This window comes from Barbus barbus, assembly GCF_936440315.1.
Source record: "Barbus barbus genome assembly, chromosome: 5".
Lineage (NCBI taxonomy): Eukaryota > Metazoa > Chordata > Actinopteri > Cypriniformes > Cyprinidae > Barbus > Barbus barbus.
Genome location: NC_136733.1, coordinates 37509492 through 37531257, shown reverse-complemented (window position 1 = coordinate 37531257; position 21766 = coordinate 37509492). Strand labels below are relative to the sequence as shown.

At 38.1% G+C, this 21766-nt stretch overlaps 1 protein-coding gene across 1 annotated transcript in view; it reads left to right on the top strand.

The window, feature by feature from the left end:
* The window catches only part of LOC306869959 (rho guanine nucleotide exchange factor 28-like), a 73465-nt gene that overhangs the window by 5159 nt on the left and 46540 nt on the right, over nucleotides 1-21766 (top strand). The window contains exons 2-3 of the mRNA XM_079416935.1: nucleotides 7947-7993; nucleotides 21014-21164. Of these exons, the coding sequence (XP_079273061.1) occupies nucleotides 7961-7993; nucleotides 21014-21164 (184 nt within the window). The 5' untranslated portion in view covers nucleotides 7947-7960. The remainder of the gene's footprint in view (nucleotides 1-7946; nucleotides 7994-21013; nucleotides 21165-21766) is intronic.

Sequence of the window (21766 nt, the reverse complement as noted above, 5' to 3'; positions counted from 1 at the left end):
AATTTTTTTGTATTATGATGTTTTTATTTTTCTGAGAAATGCTTGGTTTTCACCGAACCCGTAGTCATATCGTATCGTATCGATATCGAGATATCTGGCATGAAAATCGAGATATGAAATTTTGTCCATATCGTTCAGCCCTAAACAATACTACAGCGAGAATAAAAGTTATGCCGCCTTTCATTGCGTATACGTTTGGGCGGTGTTATGCAAATCTTCCCACATCGTGACGTAGACGCGGGGGCGTTTTTAAATGAGCCGTTTTAGGAAGGCGTTGCAGATTCTTAACTTTTATAAAGAATATCTCTTTGGTTTTGAGACTTTAATCTTTGCAACTTTACAGATCTTATATGTGCACAAATACCTTGTAACACTCAAAAGACAAAGGAAAACATGAAATCGCATCATATGACCCCTTTTAATAACTTTTTCAAGAATATGCAATAGAGCATTGTCATCCTGAACCATTGTTATTTTAGTATTATTTGTATGCGTTTTTTATATAGCATTATTTTAAATATATTTTTTATATTTTAGTCAAAGTTTTAGTAATTTTATAATGTGCTTTTGTAATATTTATATATTACTATAGCTTTATTTTAATTCCAGTTTAATTATCAGTAATTAAGTACTTCAACCTTTTTTAAGTGTAATAATATATATACAGGTACTGGCCATAAAATTAGAATATCATGAAAAAGTGGATTTATTTCAGTAATACCATTCAAAAAGTGAAACTTGTATATTAGATTCATTCATTACACACAGACTGATATATTTCAAATGTTTATTTCCTTTAATTTTGATGATTATAACTGACAACTAATGAAAGTCCCAAATTCAGTATCTCAGAAAATTAGAATATTGTGAAAATGTTCAATATTGAAGACGCCTGGTGCCACACTCTAATCGGCTAATGAACTCAAAACACCTGCAAAAGCCTTTAAATGGTCTCTCAGTCTAGTTCTGTAGGCTACACAATCATGGGGAAGACTGCTGACTTGACAGTTGTCCAAAAGACGACCATTGACACCTTGCACAAGGAGGGCAAGACACAAAAGGTCATTGCTAAAGAGGCTGGCTGTTCACAGAGCTTTGTGTCCAAGCACATTAATAGAGAGGTGAAGGGAAGGACAAGATGTGGTAGAAAAAAAGTGTACAAGCAATAGGGATAACCGCAGCCTGGAGAGGATTGTGAAACAAAACCCATTCAAAAATGTGGGGGAGATTCACAAAGAGTGGACTGCAGCTGGAGTCAGTGCTTCAAGAACCACCACGCACAGACGTATGCAAGACGTGGGTTTCAGCTGTCGCATTCCTTGTGTCAAGCCACTCTTGAACAAGAGACAGCGTCAGAAGCGTCTTGCCTGGGCTACAGACAAAAAGGACTGGACTGCTGCTGAGTGGTCCAAAGTTATGTTCTCTGATGAAAGTAAATTTAGCATTTCCTTTGGAAATCAAGGTCCCAGAGTCTGGAGGAAGAGAGGAGAGGCACATAATCCACGTTGCTTGAGGTCCAGTGTAAAGTTTCCACAGTCATTGATGGTTTGGGGTGCCATGTCATCTGCTGGTGTTGGTCCATTGTGTTTTCTGAGGTCCAAGGTCAACGCAGCCGTCTACCAGGAAGTTTTAGAGCACTTCATGCTTCCTGCTGCTGACCAACTTTATAGAGATGCAGATTTCATTTTCCAACAGGACTTGGCACCTGCACACACTGCCAAAGCTACCAGTACCTGGTTTAAGGACCATGGTATCCCTGTTCTTGACTGGCCAGCAAACTCGCCTGACCATTGTGTATTGTGAAGACCACTATCAGAGCAACATGGGCTCTCATAACACCTGAGCAGTGCCACAGACTGATCGACTCCATGTCACGCCGCATTGCTGCAGTAATCCAGGCCAAAGGAGCCCGAACTAAATATTGAGTGCTGTACATGCTCATACTTTTCAGTTGGCCAACATTTCTAAAAATATTTTTTTTTTTTGCATTGGTTTTAATTGATATTCTAATTGTCTGTGATACTGAATTTGGGACTTTCATTAGTTGTCAGTTATAATCATCAAAATTAAAGGAAACATTTGAAATATATCAGTCTGTGTGTAATGAATGAATCTAATATACAAGTTTCACTTTTTGAATGGTATTACTGAAATAAATCAACTTTTTCATGATATTCTAATTTTATGACCAGCACCTGTATATTCAGCTTTATTTCAATAAATGAAAAGTTTTAGTTAAAGATAACAACACTGTTTTTAACTTGTTCTCAAAGTAATACCCAAAATGCACTACACTGAATCGTGCAATGGTGCTGGGAACCAAACTTTTATAAGTTCTTGTGTATGTTTCACCCCATCACCAGACTTTAGTGCAAGCTCAAAAACCTCATATTTTTTTGTTGCTACCATTTTGACCTTTTAAAGGTTGTAATAGTGTTGGATTAAAGGTTACACAGGGTGATACAGAGGACATCTGGCATGTGTCAGTAGACTGCAGGTGGAATCTGAGTGCGTCTGGCTGAAGTCAGCTTGATTTCATCCAGAGAAACCGAAGCAGACACAGGTCACTCAGGGCAGCTCTCTCTCTCTCTCTCTCTCTCTCTCTGTTCACTCACTCTGTTTGTGTTTTGTCTTTCTGCTGTGTCTTTGCTCCATCTTCTTCATATGGTTTGCCTGTCTTTTTTTAGAAATAGTCTCCTGAAATCTATTTCTGGTGTGTGTGTGTTTGTTTTAAGAGCTGTCAGTTTAATTGGTATCATAGAGCAAGTCATACTTGTTTGTTTTTGAAACCGCAGGGTGTGGCGATTCCACCATAAAAGCCCTGATAACACTCCCAACCTCATTAATGCCTTCCAGGTAAAACTGAATTTGCTGGTGTGTGCAAGAGAGAGCGATCATGAAAATACTGTGTTATTCCTCATTCCAATAATAATAAAAAAAAACCCCTGCATACTAGAAATACTGAAAGTATTTTTCCATCATTTTTGGGCTTCAGAGCACCTGCTGGAATACTGTGGATGGAGAGAAGAAATGTGTTCCCAGAGTTTGGGGCCTGGCTGGTTGGGATTGTTTAACAGTGGCTCAGTCTGTATCTAAAGGTCGATCAGAGCTGAGTCTCTGAGCTCCCGGTGAAACCATCTGTTTCTCTCTTGGCCTCATGTTTTCCTTATTTACGCATTCAAACTTTCACACACAAATATACAACATACATTTGGGATATGTTCACCAGGGGTGTTGGACTCCTAACTATGCAGTATTCATGGTTTCTGTCTCGCAGTGTGTTTGTGTGTGAGCGTAAGCGTTATTGGATCTGTAGGCTGTATTGAGTTACAGGTGACGTCATCGTATCATGAAAAGTCACCCGCTAGCCTTTGTGTGAAAACAACAAACAGGACCCTTATTTTTAATTTCTCGCACATATTTATACTTTTTGTGATTCACAACTGTCCAAATTGTAGACATGTAGAAAGAACTGACGTCTGAAACGCATAATATGGTGGCCTTGACCAAACACATTCCATAATAATCTCTTAAAAATTAAGACTTCAGCTAAAACTTAGAATAGTTTTATAGTCTGATGCCTTTAGAGAACCATTTCCACAAATGCTTTTTTTATTTTGTAGTTCTGTATGAAAACCCAAAGTCTTAAAACCCGGAGAGCTGGAGAGAGCACTGTACAATACATTCACTCCCCCCACCTACAATACCTGCTGGACCTGAGACTCGAACCTACAACCTTTGGGTTACGAGTCCGACTCTCTAACCATTAGGCCCCCATTTATACTCTTGCCTTACAATCTTTAAGATTTTAAATAAAGATTAAATATGAGTTGTCTGAAACTTAGTGATGGTGCTGTTAAAATCATGCAACCATCGTTCATTTATGGCCAAACTTTAGCTTTCTTCTACAATATTACATCATCCCTGCAGCACTCCAAATGCTCATCTAAAGAGCTTATAAATAAAGGGACATTTACCCACCTTCATGTCAATCCAGACTTGTGTGACTTACCACATTGATTTTCATTGTATAAAGCAACAAATAACTTATTTTTCAACACCTCTTTTTTATTTTAAGCGGTTTTTAACATTTTAAGTAGGGTAAACATACCTATTAAGCTCACCAAAATCTACGTTGAGAGATTTTTAGCACACAAGATACTGGTTTCAGTACAAAAAGTTATGTTAAAATGAAATATTAATGTCTCACACAAAAATATTACATTTTATTTTAAATGACAAAAGCATTTCAATTAAGATAAGATATACATAATTAAGTTCTACATTTCTGTACCCTTTAAGCACACCCCTGTTCCCATTAAGCTCACATCATGGAACATTTTTAAAGAATAATTGTAAAAATATATATTTTTGAAGGTACAAAGTCAGTCACAAAACAAAAACAGAACACTAAAATGAAGCAACAAGCCATTCAAGTCGATCAGTTAAATATTCATAGTTAAGTGTCATTTAAGCACATTGCAACATCTATACTAGTCCACGTTCAGCTAAGTAACACATTCAAAAATCAAATAAACCAATAAAACATTTAATTCATGGGGATGAACACAGAAACTAGCCTCATTATACACCTCTTTTTAAATGGATGTCAACTTATCTACAGTCTCTTATGGCTGGAATACACTACAGTATCTTTGCCCCGATTTTCCACAGATTTGCAGTCTGGAGAAGTTGATGCTAGTTGCCAATGATCAGAGCCAGTCTGCAGATTTCAGTTGACAGAATCCATAGAAAATCGATTAACTTAACGTGACGACCATCAGTTAATATTTAAAGTCTGTTTATGAAGTATTTACATAGACGTTCAATGCGGAAGAGCTTAAAGGGAGCACACTGAGCTTAATGGGAGCAGCAACAATTTTTAATAAATTTCATGTAATATTTATTAAAATGACAGGATTTTGCTAAATAAATAGTCTAGGTCATGTAGTAAGTTCATACATATTTTAATATGAACAACTGTTATTAACAATATCTATAAAATAATACTTTTTCTTATTGATGTCACACTGAAGCCGTGTGATTTTCATAGCTTTAAGCTCACCTTAAAATATGAAATCTTTAAAAATTACAGCACTGTAAAACGACAGACCAGCAATAAACTGTCAATTTCTAACAGTATGGATTTAAAAGTACAAGCCAGTAATGCCTGTGAAGTAATATGTTAGCGTAGCACACAATCTTCTACAGCTAGTCAGCTAACTGTGTTCTGTAGCATCTGCGCTATGTTGCTAAAACTATCTTTTGGATCTAATGTAATTATTTCCCACATCCAAGTTCCAGGTTATAATATGCAAAAGTCTGAACATTAATCTCTTAATTTTACAACAAGTAGTGAAACGTACCCAAAATAAAGGTTTAAACATCTAAAAAATGCACATTTAATGGGCTCCTCTTTTGGTGAAAGTTTTAAAGCTTTCAAAACGGTCTCTGGACCGTGTGAACACAGGGAGACCCATATCTCAGCGTGCAATGATCTGATTGACTTGAAATTATAGGAGGTATATACAGTTGTGGTCAGAATTATTGGAACCCTTGGTAAATATGATCAAAGAAGACTGTGAAAATTAACCTGCTTTGTTAATCCTTTTGATCTTTTATTTAAAAAATTCACAAAAAGCTAACCTTTCATTGGATAATAAGAATTTAAAATGGGGGGGAAATATCATTATGAAATAAATGTTTTTCTCAAACACACGTTGGACACAATTATTGGCACCCCTAGAAATTCTTAAGAGTAAAATATCTCTGAAGTATACTCCCATTCATATTTACAATTTTGAGCACTCCAGGGTGATAATGAACATGAAATTATCCAGCCATGGCTTCCTGTTTCACAGAAATATAAATAGGAGGGAAAACAAAGCCCAAATTCCCTTAATCATCCATCACAATGAGAAAAAACAAAGAATATATTTCTGATGTGCAGCAAAAGATAATTGAGCTTCACAAATTAGTGAAGTGGCTTTAAGAAAAGAGCTAGAGCAGTGAAAATCCCCATTTCCACCATCAGGGCAATAATTAAGAATTTCCAATCAACAGAAAATGTAATGAAACTGCCTGGAAGAGGACGTGTGTCTATATCGTCCTAATGCACGGTGAGAAGGAGAGTTTCAGTGGCTAAAGACTCTTCAAGGATCACAGCTGGAGAATTGCCGAAAATAGTTGGGTCTCAGGGTCAGAAAACCTAAAAAAAAAATTGTCAAGCAGCCCCTACATCACCACATGTTGTTTGGGAGGATTTCAAGAAAAATTCTCCTAGCTCATCCAAAAACAAACTCCAGCATATTCGGTTATCAGACAGGACTGGCACTTCAAATGGGACTGGCTTCTATGGTCAGATGAAACTAAAGAAATTAGCTTTTTAGCAGCAAACACTCAAGATGGGTTTGGTGAACACAGGGATAAAAAGTACCCCATGTGTACAATGAAATATACTGCTGTATTTGTGATGTTGTGGGCCTATATTTCTGCTGGAGGTCCTGGACATCTTGTTTAGACACATGGCATCATGGATTCTATCAAATACCAACAGATAAAAAATCAATAAGTGACTGATTCTATTAGAAATCTTATAATGGGCCATGTTTGGATCTTCCAACCGGACAATAATCCAAACACAAACCTCAAAAACAACACAAAAATGGGTCACTGAGCACAAAACCAAGCTTCTGCTGGCCATTCCAGTCCTCTGACCTGAACCCTGTAGAAAATGAGTGAGGTGAACTGAAGAGAAGAAGCACCGTCATGAAGCTGGGAATCTGAAGGGTCTGGAGGGATTCTGGATGAAGGAATGGTCTCTGATCTCTTGTCAGGTGTTCTCTAACCTCATCAGGCATTATAGGAGAAAATTTAGAGCTGTTAAACTGACAAATGGAGGTTTCAAAAAGTATTGAATAAAAAGGTGCCAATAATTGTGTCCAACGTGTGTTTGATAAAAACATTTATTTCATAATGATATTTCCCCCCATTTTAAATTCTTATTATCCAATGAAAGGTTAGCTTTTTGTGATTTTTTTTTTTTTTTTTTTTTTTTTAAATAAAAGATCAAAAGGATTAACAAAGCAGGTTAATTTTCACAGTCTTCTTTGATCATATTTACCAAGGGTTCCAATAATTCTGACCACAACTGTAGTAACAAACATAGCAATTGGTTAAGACATCAAGTAGGATAATAAATATTTTTTTCTTTTTATAATCCGATCTCAAAAATAGAAGTGTGCTTAATGGGTACGTGAGCTTAATAGGTAAGTTTACCCTATTTTAACATGTTGCTGAAAGCATAACTTCACAAATGATAGTACACATCCACATGTGTCGTGTATCAGGCCCAGCTCTCCTACCTGTTGACTGCAAGAGAGAACATAGCAGCGGTGCTCGGGTCGAGAGCGAGTTGGACAGAGAGAGGGCGGCATTTTGATGGACGCTGTGTTCTGACATTTGGAGGATCAAAAGATTAAGCCCTCTGTTGTCCACACAGCCATGTGAACATGTCCCAATTAAAAGGCAAGGTTTTTGTTCCCATCCCTCTCTGAGGATTTGACCTAATTAAAAGAGAAGTCAGGTGACTCTGAGTCAGCGAAATGAAAGGACGGACAAATAGACGGTGAGGTTTCATTGTGATGCCCTTGTTTTTCATGTTTGTTTATGACTGCCATAATGGACAGTCAAATACTCTTTCTCTAGTGGCTTTTTGTTGCTTGTGTACTATATTGTCTTTCTCCCTCTGAGCCAGCGTTCAGTTAAAATGTCATGTTTGCTCTCTGAGTTTTGCAAAACTGGTCTCCACATATTGTGCAGCACTCACATGTGAGTGTCTGTTCTGCTCATATGTAGTTATTTTTACAGATGTGTTTGGTTTAAGGCGGTGTATTTGTGGGTGTGTGTCTTTTGCTGTTTTATACATGTGTACTTTCTCTTTTTAGGTGCTGCTGCTGTAATGGAGCTCAGCAGGGGAGAGGTGCCACTTTATGTGAGTCTGACAGAACAATCTTCTTTTTTTTTCCGTTTCTTTCTCTCATCCATTTTTTTTTTTTTTAGGATGTCCTGTTTCTCTTGGTTTAACTTATGAAATTCTATTCTTTCATTGTTCCTTCAGGATCTGTCCTTTCATTCTCTTTGACTTTACATGTACATATGTCTATGCTTGAGAGAAAACTACTCTAGAAACTATTTTGGTCATCCAAGCTTCTGCATTTTGTGGACAGCATCTCTCATAAATGTTTATAATATAGAAAACACAATCGGAAAGTTTAACAAAGTCTAAACTGCCATACAAATGGTGTGGTACAGTTTGTGTTTTCAGTTGCTCATTACCTTGGTCTTGTGAAATTGTGTGTTTGGAAATGGATGCAGTTGTGTCTTAAAGAGATTCACCCAAACATGAGCGTTCTGTGATCATTTACTCATCCTCATGTCGTTTCAAACCTGAATAACAATTTTTTTGGGTGGACTATCCCTTTAATTTACAAACCTTTACCTGATTCAAATTTCTGGGGGTTTAAACTTCATGGATATTTATTATTTTTAGTCATTGCAACAGAGACCAAAAGAAAATGCTATCTCTAAGACCTAAGATTTATGATGAAATGGCACAATGGAACTTTTTAACTAGGTTTTAATTTTAATTTTTTTTTTCCATTCATTATCTTCCTTAGATTATTACTAAGAAAACATTACACTACTGTAACAGTCTTTTTCCACCTTTTGTAATTATTTACAGCTCCCTCAGCCTGAATTTATAACGAAGTTACTTAAATTACATTTATTTGACTATTTTATGGTAAGCCACTTGCAGTATGTCCAGGCCATACAGTTAAAACCATATGTGCATGATCGTGGAATCAAACCCATGACCTTTGGGCATGAAAACATAACCCAGTTTCTTATCTATATACTTTACCAATACATTTTTACATATTGACAGAAGAAATTCTGCTGGAGAAACCTGAGTCACTTCTTGCAAGTTTCAAACCTCCAACCATTTTATTACTAGCCCAAATCTTTAACCACAGGTCTACAGGAGTAGATGTTTGAGAGGTGCTGATGCCTGGACAGGAGGCCGTTGTGAATTCTGAAGCTCTCTTCATCATTTGCTGGCTCAGCTGTATAATCACAGTGTGTGGGGTGAACGAGAGAGTCGCACAATACTTCTCTGTGACCTCATTGTGAAAGAGGGGCACTATGTGTTAGTTGTGTAAGCTTTTGAAAGTGTGTGTGACTGTGATGGGGATAATGTGTTATTGTAAGGGGATATGTTGAGAGTTAATAGCAGACATGCATAGTGTCAACTCCCAGTACGGCGCTGCAGACAAACAGTCTCATTCACTCAGAGCTAAAAGCAATTAGTGTGTGTATGTGTGTGTTTTAAATGCTTTCAGGTGTTTCTAGGTAAGTGGTACCTAGTGTGGTTTTTCACTTTCAAACATGTGATTCTTGATCAGTAGGTCAGTCTGAACAAATGGTTTATATATGAACCAAAGGTGTATATTTTTTCACACCAAAAATTACTCTAATGGCAAGTTTTGTTGTCGTTGTTTTTGAAAGTAATATTGTGAAATATTACAATTTAAAATAACTGTGAAATTTTTTTTCCTGTGTAGGCAAAATCTGAATTTTCAGTCATTTACTCTAGTCTTCAGTGTCACATGATCCTTCAGAAAATAATTCTGTTGTGCTACTTAATATGTTTGCGGAAATAGTTTTTTTCCGGGTTCTTTGATAAACAGAAAGTTGTAGTCAAAGTCTGTAGTTCTAAAACCTGGAAGAGAATTATAATTTTCCAGCCATGGGCTCATGGCACGAGCAACTTGCATGTGAGTTTACACTTGAGGAAACAAACAAACATTGTAGTCCATATGGTAGAGCTAAACAAACTGTTGTAGTTGCTTCGCTGTTGCCATGACATTTTAAATGAAGTGAGTGGGTGTGGACGTTATTAACTGAAGTAATCATGACTGTACTGTATGTGCTTCTTCAGCAGATCTGAGTGGGTTTAGTGTGTGTGTGTGTGTGTGTGTGTGTGTGTGTGTGTGTTAGCATGGCCCTGTGTGCCAGGGTGTGTCTGGATATTTTTGGCCAGGCCCGAGTCTCACCTGGTGTGCAGAGCCATGAGGAATGTTTAATGAGTCTCAGTTAAGGAGATCAAGTTTAAAATCACCTGGTAAAGCCCTTAATGTCACTAAGAAATCGACTGAGAATGGTTTTCCTACCACATTAGAGCCCTAGTAACTTTTTGAGTTTATATGACGTTACTAGATCTGTTATATCCATAGTTACTCAAAAATGTGAATTCTGCAGTCATTTACTCACCCTCATGTCATTCCAAACCCATAAGACTTTTGTTCATCTTCGAAAAGCAAATTCACTGCGTGTTTTTAGTAAATCCTTACAGTACTATTTTAATGCCAAAAGACGGTTTGCGCTGCATGGTGCAAGATGTCAGTAAATCCGGCCCTAGATCTGTAACGTACATTGAATGCTTACACTCTTGAGTTAGTTTGTCCAGACTGTTAAATCTGCAGTCCATAACTTTTGGCGCTCTAGCGATTAATAAACAGAACTGTGTGCGTCTTGCAGATGAACATTGTAGCTGGAACTACTTCTCTCTGTTTAGGTCTATGACGAATCACGCAGGTACTGGGCTACTCGGCAGCGGTTCCACTACTCTGAAGTAGTCTGGATATAAAAACTTATTATAGGTGTACTGTTGTGATTCGGGATAAGCCAAAAACACGGTTTGGAAAATGGATTCTTGATCTTGTACTCGCTTATGTTAATTTTGTAAATTTTGAACAAAAAAAAAAAATTACGGACTGCAGCTTTAAAACACAGAGGTTATATAAACATGCCTTCTTGACTAGCTATGAATGATAAGAAGTACTCATGCTGCGCACAGCAGAGATATGGAGACATATTTGACATGTCTTGTTTTCCAAACATCATTACAGAGATAAAGTCTGGCTCTATGGTTTCTTTTGTGAAGTGAGGAGAGCTGTGTTGATGTTTGACAGGAACAACCAGCATTGAGGAAAAGGCCTATCTGTTTGTCTGTCAAGTATTTTTCCTGATAACACTGAATACACTCCAGATAGGGAACCACAGAGTGCTGGGAGTATGATACAATATCTAGTGCTGTGGTTTTCAAACTTTTTGATGACAAGGACCCCCAAATATAAGGATTTCTGGAGGATCATGTTACACTGAAGACTGGAGTAATGATGCTAAAAATTCAAGTTTTGCCATCACAGGAATAAATGACATTATATTACATTTAGTCATTCCTGAAATTGAAAGAAGTTTCTGTTACACATGCTGAGATGCGAGCAGCTCTCGTCGGATCATCAGGATGGAATGAGAGGTAGAGTTGAGTGTTATCAGCATAGCATTGATATGAAAAGCCATGTTTCTGAATGACAGAACATAGTGATGCCATGTAGACAGAGAAGAGAAGTGGTCCAAGAACTGAGCCCTGAGGCACCCCAGTAGCTAGATGTTGCGACTTGGATACCTCACCTCTCTAAGAGACCTTGAAGGACCTATTTGAGAGATAAGACTCAAACCACTCAAGTGCGGTTCCTGAGATGCCCTTTGCCAATAGGGTTGACAGGAGGATCTGGTGGTTGACCGTATCAAAAGCAGAGGACAGATCAAGCAAGATAAGTAATTAAGACTTGGAAGCCACTCTTGCAAGTCTTAGGGCTTCAACAACTGAGAGCAAGGCAGTTTCGGACAAGTGTCCACTTCTGAAGCCAGATTGGTTGCTGTCCAGGAGGTTGTTCTGTGTGAGAATGGCAGAGACTTGGTTGAACACAACTCGTTCAAATGTTTTTGCAATGAAAGGTAGAAGGGAACACTGTCTGTAGTTTCCTAAAAGAGTTGGGTTAAGAGTGGGTTTCTTAAAAAGTGGGGTTATACAAGCCTGTTTAAATGCTGAGGGAAAAACTCCAGTGTGAAGGGATGTTAACGATGTGAGTGAGTGTAGGTACATCTGCTGGAGAAATGGCTTGAAGGAGATGAGATGGAATAGGATCAAGCGAACAAGTAGTAGGATGACTGGAAAGGATGAGTTTAGACTTCTGCCTCCGAGAGTGGAGAGAAGGATGTGAGCAAAGTTGTCAGCTGTCAGTTAAGGAGAGCAAGTTTCAAATCACCTGGTAAAGCCCTTAATGTCACTAAGAAATCGACTGAGAATGGTTTTCTTACCACATTAGAGCCCTAGTAACTTTTTGAGTTTATATGACGTTACTAGATCTGTAATATCCATAGTTACTCAAAAATGTGAATTCTGCAGTCATTTACTCACCCTCATGTCATTCCAAACCCATAAGACTTTTGTTCATCTTCGAAAAGCAAATTCTTCACTGCGTGTTTTTAGTAAATCCTTACAGTACTATTTTAATGCCAAAAGACGGTTTGCGCTGCATGGTGCAAGAAGTCAGTAATAAAACTAAAACGATTGATGAAAAAACAATTTCTTAAACTGAAATAAAATGTCAAAACATTTGAAAAACTATAATGAAACGAAACTAACAACAGTTATTGAAAAACTAACTGAAATAATAATTAACAAAAATAAATAATTTTCATTACGTTCTCACCCCTTGTCGAAGAAATATATGAGCTGTGTGACAGTTTAGGGAAATACCTGTAAATGGCGCATCACGCACATGGGGTTATCTGACGGAGAGACGCAAAGTAGTTTAAACCTGCACAAGTCCTGTTTGATAAACGTGCACCAGCAGTACTTAACAGAACATCCGACCCATTATCCGACAGCAGCACTAATAAAAACTACACAGAATTTTACAGCAAATTTGAAAACGATATTAAAATAAAATGAATTTAAAAAGTTGGAATTTTGTGCGTCATGTTGAGTCGGGACTATTTGGACAAGCCTCTCATGTGGCAGTATGAGCATGGAAAGATTCCTGTGCACTGTGTGGAAAGATTCCTATTCCTTGTACTGCTTTGGATATCCGTTGGAATCGCATGGAAGTCATTTCCTCAACGAACACATGATACTCTATTCTGGTTAATCACTTACCTACAGAACGTCAAACATCATGCAGATGCATGAAGCAGAACATCTCATATTAAAGAAAATGATTTTGTGCTGACGTTGACCTAAATAAACCTGGCTATTTTTGTATGACCCATATATAATCTGATATTATCAGTATCCAGCAGTTGCTTGCTGATCAAATGACTCTTATCAATCGTCTATGTGTGCTAGTTCCAAGGTTTAATGACCTAATATTAGACTAAATATATTGAATGTGATGTCTACTAAGACTTGGTATTATGCTTTGTCTTTGAAGATTGTTTATTCAAAAAAATTAGCTTTATTTATTCTGTTTATCTTTTTAAAGCATATCAAACACATTTTTTCATCATTCTTTGGGTTTACCTTATTAGATGATGTAATTTCATATTATTAAATAAGTGAAAATCCTTTTTACTATTTTTATCCTCATTTGGAACCATTAGTCCAGGTCATACTCGCTCCCACAAAGATATTCTATGATATTACATTCTTTGACATTCCTTCCCTGTTCTGTTGGGACAGGACCACCATGATCAAAGAAAATCCAACAGGTCATTATCTGTAATAAAGAGGATTTTTCAAGAAATACTATTGCAGCTCACTAAGAAGATTATGCCTTGCACAGTGTTCATGTTTCATAGCTAGTCAGCTTGAGCTGTTTGGTCAGGTGGCTTGTCTTTTGAAAGTCAACTACATCTATACATATTGGGTGGTTGATGTCAATTAAATCTGTATCTGAATATTAATGGCTTAATATTAATGAAAATTAATGGCCATCCATCACATGCCTCTAGTGAAAAAACAAACTGCAATAGTATATAGTAGAGTAGGAAAGGAACTATTTCCCTATCTGCAATTATGAACACGCACAGAAATGCCAACGCTATCTCACGACCAATTCGTACGATTTTGTATGGTTTGCCTAAACCCCAGTGGCGGGTAGGTTTAGGGGCGAGGTTAGGTGTAGGTCATTCGTACGAATTCGCACAAATTAGCCACCTCGTAAAATATGTACGAATTGCCGTGAGATCGGTCTGGAAATGCTGGAACACATATACAGTCAGTCAGAAATAGCATTCACCTAATTCTCAGCCCTCATACAACAGTTTAACGGTCATGACAGAGGAGTGATTTCACATTATTCATGAAAAAATTATTCAATTTTAATTATTAAATTAAATTTGTAACATGTTGATTCATGTTAATATTTAAAGGTTTTGAGACATTGATCATGTTCTGCAAATTCTGTTGATAAATGAACAAAACATTTTATAATTTGCAGTTGTAGACTTTTAAATGCTAAAATTATGACTTTAAAATGTCATGTTAAATTGTAGGTTTGCTATGGTGTATAATAATGGTTTTATCCATTCTTGAGTCATGTAATTGACTGAACCTCCAGTAAATACATGACAATTAATGTTTATGGTTTTAAAGCTTTGGCTCATTGCTCTGAAACGAACTCTACTGGTTAGAAAAAGGAATAATTAAAACAAAATTGCTCAGACTTTTATCACTTAGTGTTGCAACTATTTCTGAATGGCTTGACTAAAATGGTTTTATTCTAAGTCTTTAAAATTTACTTTATTACATTTAAATGTCATGTATCAGACGAGATGCACAGACATCTAAAAAGACGGTAGAAAGACATAACCACTACTAAATAGCAATGCTAACCTAAACATGCATTTGGACATGAATCCTGTTTGAACATGAGAACCCATACACACCCTTCTCAGGTGGCAGTGATTATGTCATCGGTAAGGAAACACACACATGCCGTCCATAGGGACCAGGATACTAGTGAGGTAATAAGGTGAAGAACTAGTCTGCTGCAGTAATTCAGCTTCTGTTCTTTTCTTCATTTCTAAGCCAGCATGACAACAAGAATAAACATAGGACCAAATATACCCTTGCTAACTGCTCTGTTCCATCTGTTGCATACAACATTTGAAATATAATCATGAGGTTCAGTAAATATTGTTGATGTGACTATAGCATCATTTTCTAAATCAGTATTTTTTGGCTTGTCATCCTTATATATCATCCTTAAAATGGTTTTGTGTAGTCTTAACTCAAAATTTTTTTAAAATAAATAAATATATATACAGTGGTGTGAAAAAGTGTTGGCCCCCTTCCTGATTTTTTTTAATTTATTTTTTTGCATGTTTGTCACACTTTGATGTTTCAGATCATCAAACAAATTTAAATATTAATTAAAGATAACACCAGTAAACACAACATGCAGTTTTTGAATGAAATTTTTTATTATGAAAATCATTCTGCTTACTCATTCACAGAAAACAATATATTGATTTAAATTTTTAAAGTCTTGTTTTGTGATCGAAAGCCAATATGCGAGGGAGTGGTAATGGGCTTGAATATGAAGTGATTTTCACCTGAGAGACAAAGGGCCCTCCCCTAAAGCTGCTAATGGCCCATCAGTGTGACTGTGACTGAGGCAGGTAAGACAGCGAGTGAGGAGACTGAAAAAATGTTTTTTTTTATTTGTATTTTATTTACAACACAGTATAATCGAAACATACATAATGAAGGCCAAAGACACATTATTGTGCACACTGATCTAACCACAGAGATGTGAACAGACTTTCAAGTCAAGTTGAGATTTATTGTCATTCTGCTACATGTGGGGACATACAGTGGAACGAAATGTCGTGCCTCGCAGGACCACGGTGCTACATAAATACAGACATACAACAATGAAGTAAAAAAACACTATAAACCTATACACAACTAACCTACTGACAGATTTTAACTAAGTATACTATACATAAATATTTACCCTATACAAACTAAAAAAATGAAAGATAAAAAATACAAACTATACGAATACTTCACATAAATACTGTACATGTGCAAAGAGAAAAAATTTGAGTCAAGCAGCTGGTTGGGGAACAGTGCAGGATGATTTGTAGTGCATGAGCATGTAAACATACATATATTGCTGAGTCTTTTGTGGTATTGTGTATACGCAGCAGTGTGTGTAAAGTGTCTAGTGCACATAGAGGAGAGTGTGTTACTACAGGTGGTTTGTACAGGCCCACTCACCTGTGTGTAGCACACTTCGAATTGCACAAAAAGTTCCATACAGTTTTTTTCTTTGGTGTGGGGGGTGGTCCATGTTTCAAGAGGTAGGGGTTTGCATGGGGTTTCAGAGGGGGGCGGGTGGTTTGAGTTCAGGGCTCTCACAGCCTGGGGGAAAAAGCTGTTGAGCAGTCTGGCGGAGCGGGCTCTAATGCTCCGGTACCGTCTTCCTGATGGTAGGAGCTGGAAGAGACTGTGGGAGGGATGGGTGGAGTCCTTCACGATGCTGTTGGTTTTGCTGGAGCATCGTGTATGGAAAATGTCCAGGATGGAGGGGAGAGGGGCACCGATGATCTTTGCAGCTGTGTTCACTGTCCGCTGGAGGGTCTTGCGGTCAGCAGCACTGCAGTTCAATGGTGCCTCTGTAGAATGTGGTGAGGATGGGTGGAGGGAGACTTGCTCTTTTCAGCCGGCGGAGAAAGTGTAGGCGCTGTTGTGCCTTTTTGGAGAGTGACATGGTGTTGGTGGTCCAGGTGAGATCCTCTGTGATGTGCACTCCCAGGAATTTAGTGCTGCTGACTCTCTCCACAGTCGAGCTGTCGATGGTCAGTGGGGGGTGGTCAACAGAGTTTCTCCTGAAGTCCATCACAACCTCCTTTGTCTTCCCCACATTGAGGGACAGATTGTTTGTGCCACACCATTCAGCCAGCTGTGCCACTTCCTCTCTGTAGTGCGTTTCATCGTTGTTGCTGATGAGACCTACCACTGTTGTGTCATCAGCAAACTTGATGATGTGATTGGAGCTGAACTTGGCAGTGCAGTCATGGGTCAGCAGTGTGAAGAGCAGCGGGCTAAGCACACAGCCTTGTGGGGCACCTGTGCTCAGTGTGCTAGAGCTCAAGGTGTTGTGGCCGACACGGACTGACTGAGGTCTTCCGGTTAGAAAGTCCAGGATCCAATTACAAAGGGAATTGTTAAGGCCCAGCAGGTTTAGTTTATTTATGAGCTGTTGTGGGATTATTGTGTTGAATGCCGAGCTGAAGTCAATGAACAGCATTCTAACATAGGAGTCTTTATTTTCTAGGTGGGTAAGAGCCAGCTGGAGGGTGGAGGAAATTGCATCGTCCGTAGAGCGGTTTGGACGGTATGCAAACTGGAGCGGGTCGAGTGTGTTGGGGAGGCTGGTTTTGATGTTATGCATGACTAGCCTCTCAAAGCACTTCATCATGATTGGAGTCAGTGCTATGGGACGGTAGTCATTTAGACAGGACACAGGTGATTTCTTTGGTACCGGTATGATTGTTGTGGATTTGAGACATGTGGGGACGACTGCCTGGCTCAGCGAGGTGGTGAAGATATCTGCAAGCACATCTGTCAGCTGTGCAGCACAGTCTCTCAGAACACGGCCAGGTATGTTATCAGGACCCGCAGCCTTGCGTGGGTTAATCCTAGATAGGGTCTTCCTTACGTCGGCTGGTGACAGACCGAGCACCCGGTCATTGGGAGGTGTGGGCAGTTTTTGTGCAGGTGTGTCATTCTGCATTTCAAACCGTGAATGAAAGTGGATGAGTGCATCGGGGAGGGATGTGTCATCATCACAGGCCTGTGGCGGGGGCTTGTAGTCAGTGATGGTCTGAATGGCTTGCCACAGGCTCCGTGTGTGCCTGCTGTCTGTGAAGTGATTGTTGATTTTTTTGAGAATATGAACGTTTTGCATTTTTAATGCCACAGGACAGATTGGCTCTTGCTGTTTTGAGGGCTGCTTTATCTCCTGATCTGAATGCTTCATCTCTGGTCTTTAGCAGCCCACGAACCTCTGCTGTCATCCATGGCTTCTGGTTTGCACGTGTGGTGATGGTCTTGGTGACTGTCACATCATCAGTGCACTTTTTGATGTAAGCAGTCACAGGTTCAGTGTACTCATGTAGGTCTGTGTGGTTGTTGTAGGTGGCTGCCTCTTTAAACATGTTCCAGTCTGTGCACTGAAAGCAGTCCTACAGTGTTGAGGTAGCATCGTTTGGCCAAATTGTGATGAGTTTTTGAACCGGTTTGGCAAATTTGAGAAGTGGTCCGAGTACCCGAGGTGGGGGTGGGGTACAGCCTTGTAAGCGTTCTTTACTGTTATCAGAGTTATTAATTTCTTATGATTAATCTTATCTTTTGGGTTTGTCCAGTTACCAAATAAAACAAGAAAATAATCAATTACCTTTCTTGTTTTTAGTATTTACTTTACTGGATTATCTAAAAATGGAAAGTACCACATGATGATTAAAATAGAAACCATTTTTAAACATGACTTATAATGTGATTTGTAAGAATTTGGCCACAATACCCATAATGTTTGCAAGCAGAACTAAAGCTGGATCTGTTAGATTAAGGATTTGAGAGTTTTACTGCTATGAAATGACAGCAGGGCTGTGTGGGAAAAGAGAGGAATGCTGTCAGTCTGCACGACTGAGAGACCGAGTGAAGAAAGAAAAGCGAGGAGGAACAGAGAGAATCCCATGCTCATCATTCATCCCTATGTGTAGCATACAGAGCCTGAGAAAATAGGGGAGACCTTACCTTGCCCTCATTCCCACACCAAACCTGCTCTGTATCCCTCCTCTCTCCCTCCATCACGATTTCTGCAGGGCCTCTTAAATGACAGGAAGTGAGGGAGACGTCTGGTGAAGGAAGGCAAACAATCAAACGGGGGCTTTATGTTGAATGGAAGGAGACAGAGAAAAGTGCCTTGTCACACACATGCCTCCGGCGAGACTGAATTTACTGTTCACCTCCCTTTTTTACAGGGTGTTTCTTTGATCCAGGGTCTGTTTAATGAAATCAGAGCGTGGAATTATGGGTAAATGTCTGGGTCATGTGTGTGTTGGTAAGTGCGTGTGAATGCCTGCATTGATGATGACTGATTGTGCTTATGGATTTGTTATTTTTTGTCTGCTTAAATACACTGGGGCTCTGTATTCTTTTAGGAAAACTTTCCATGCTTCTGGATGTATTTTGTTTGAGATTTTGTGGCTCTTTATTTCTTCTCATGTATTTAGGACACTTGTTGTTTGTTTATTGTAGTGTTCATACCATTCTGTGGTACATTATTGTACATGAATATAAAGATGGTAACGCCATCTGTTCACTATACAGTTCATTTGATAGCATTTACAACATGTATTCTGTCATGTACATTCATTTAGCCATATACAGTATTTGTAAACTTAATACATATATAAATATAGGCCTACACGGACCATTGATCTGTTAAATATCAGGAATATAATGTTTGCCAATAACTAATGAAAGTTAAAATAATTTATCTATTTTTCTTCCATCAGATCAGAGTCAAAATATATGGTATATTTTGATTGGAGGAGAAAAAAAATAAACTAATCATAGTAAATATTTAATGAAACAATAGAGCTGAGCACAGTACTAATCAAGAAGATGCATGACATCATACGTTTGATAATGAGTCCAGCCTATGATTAATCACCTTAATTACTTTGTTTAAACAATCTAATAGTTAAGGTTAAGAGGTTGTGGGAGCAGTTAAGACTCCCAATATGAAATAAACAAACAACATTTTATTAATTTCCCATATTTGAACTTCATTGGTACTTTAACTTTGTTTACACTTCCTTTAGAATCTTATTTCAGACTAAAGTAATTGCTTTATAATCCAGTTCAATACCAGCACAATCTGTTCATTTTCATTCGTCTTTTATAGTGTCAGTCTGATGGTACTGTTGATCTGCAACAGCTGCATCCGAGACCAGAAAGTCCCATTTACATAAACATACAGCCTTTGCGTAGACTTCAGATACACTTTAAATTAAGAATCACTTCTCTCTCTCACTCACACACACTCACACACACACACACACACTCACACACACACTCACACACACACACTCACACTCACACTCACACTCACACTCACACTCACACTCACACTCACACTCACACACTCACACTCACACACTCATTTACTTTGCTGACTAGATGGTGACATTGCAGACATATTTTGTTTTTATATACAGCTGCTATACCCTAACCCTGACCCACACCCTAGTAGTAACCTAAAAGGAAAACGTTCTGCATTTTTACAATACATTTTTTTTTTTTGGGAGATTTTGTTGGATTTAGCTCACTTCTTGGTACAAATTTGTCCCCAATATATGGTTAAGTAGGTACACTTTTTTTGTTAAAATGCTTAGTTATAGATAATATAATTTAAACAAATCGCAATAGCATTAAGCAGTAGCACTACGTACATGAGTTTGAGGGTTTAGGACAGCTGTTAATTTTATTTTATTTTTTTCCTCTGTTACAATCATAGTTCAGTCTAAGGCCTTATGAACTGGGCTGATTTGTGGGTGAGTGTATTTTTGTTTTTGGCTTTAAATTTACATCATGATTTAGCTATGTCCTTTGCTGTGGTGGTGTAGCCAAATTTCTATGCAAACAAGTATGTACAGGTGGAGCCCAGTATTCAGTGATCAAATGAAGATGACTGGAGATAATAGAGAACACTTCATATCCTCCTTTTTCATCTAACGATGTTTATCTAAAGATGTTGGCGGTCCAGATTGCCCAACTCAAGTTTCATATGGTCTCAATCTTCAGCATACTTCACTGCAGCACCAGACATCATTTTAATAGCATTAACAAGCTAATATTAACTAAAACAACAAAAATCTCTCTCGTTCTTCTCTCTCAATCTTTTCCCTGTCATTATCTCTGTTTAGTTTCATTTTCACTACCATAACATTTCATTAAATTTTTTTTGCATAAATAATAAGCTCCATTTCCAAAGATTTGTCTTGGCTTTGTCAATTTTTTGATATTCATTATGGCATACTGTGTGGAACACAAATCATAATGTGGATGTAATTGTCTTTCTCTCAGGGTCAAGTGGAGGTCTGTGTGAAGCTGCAGGTGTCACCGAGTGTTCAGGAAGAAGCGGACTACTATGTGGTCCTTGTCGGCTCATCCCTTCACCATGTAACCACAGCTCACAGGGCCGAGGATCAAGACTCAATTAAATTCACTGTGCCTGGTGAGACACTGAACAAATCACAGAGTGTAATTGATGTATATAGAGCAATGATTTTCTTTTGAAAGTGTAAAGGCCTGCATGATTTATAACTATAACGATAACTATATTGACTGGAAAAATATTTCATATAATTAGAATGATTATTAAAACTTTATAGTTAGGGGCCAAGCCCAAAGGGCTGTAGCCCCTATTGTATCTGTATGTTTTATTATTATTATTTTTGGCCCATGGGAGTCTATGGCAACACTATGAAGGGAACATAGGTAAATGATGAAATTTGGCACACTTGTGATGGCCATGAATAGTGATCTGACCAGCTTTGGGGTCTCTAGAACCAACTCTTAAAGGATTATTTGTAAATTGGTCTATAGGGGTCAAGCAACAAAAGCTGCAGTAGTGACATTGTTGTATTTAAGCTATTTATAGAAGTCACGGAACCCTTAGACAGGCTTGGCCCCGGAATCGCTGCTTGCAGCTATATTTATAGTTATCTTTATGTTCACCGTCCTTGGTGTGAACAGAACTGTAAGGGGATTTCATGTTGACATGGAAAAGTATCATGCTCTATAATAGTAGTGCTTGTTTGTATATGTTGAGGTGTA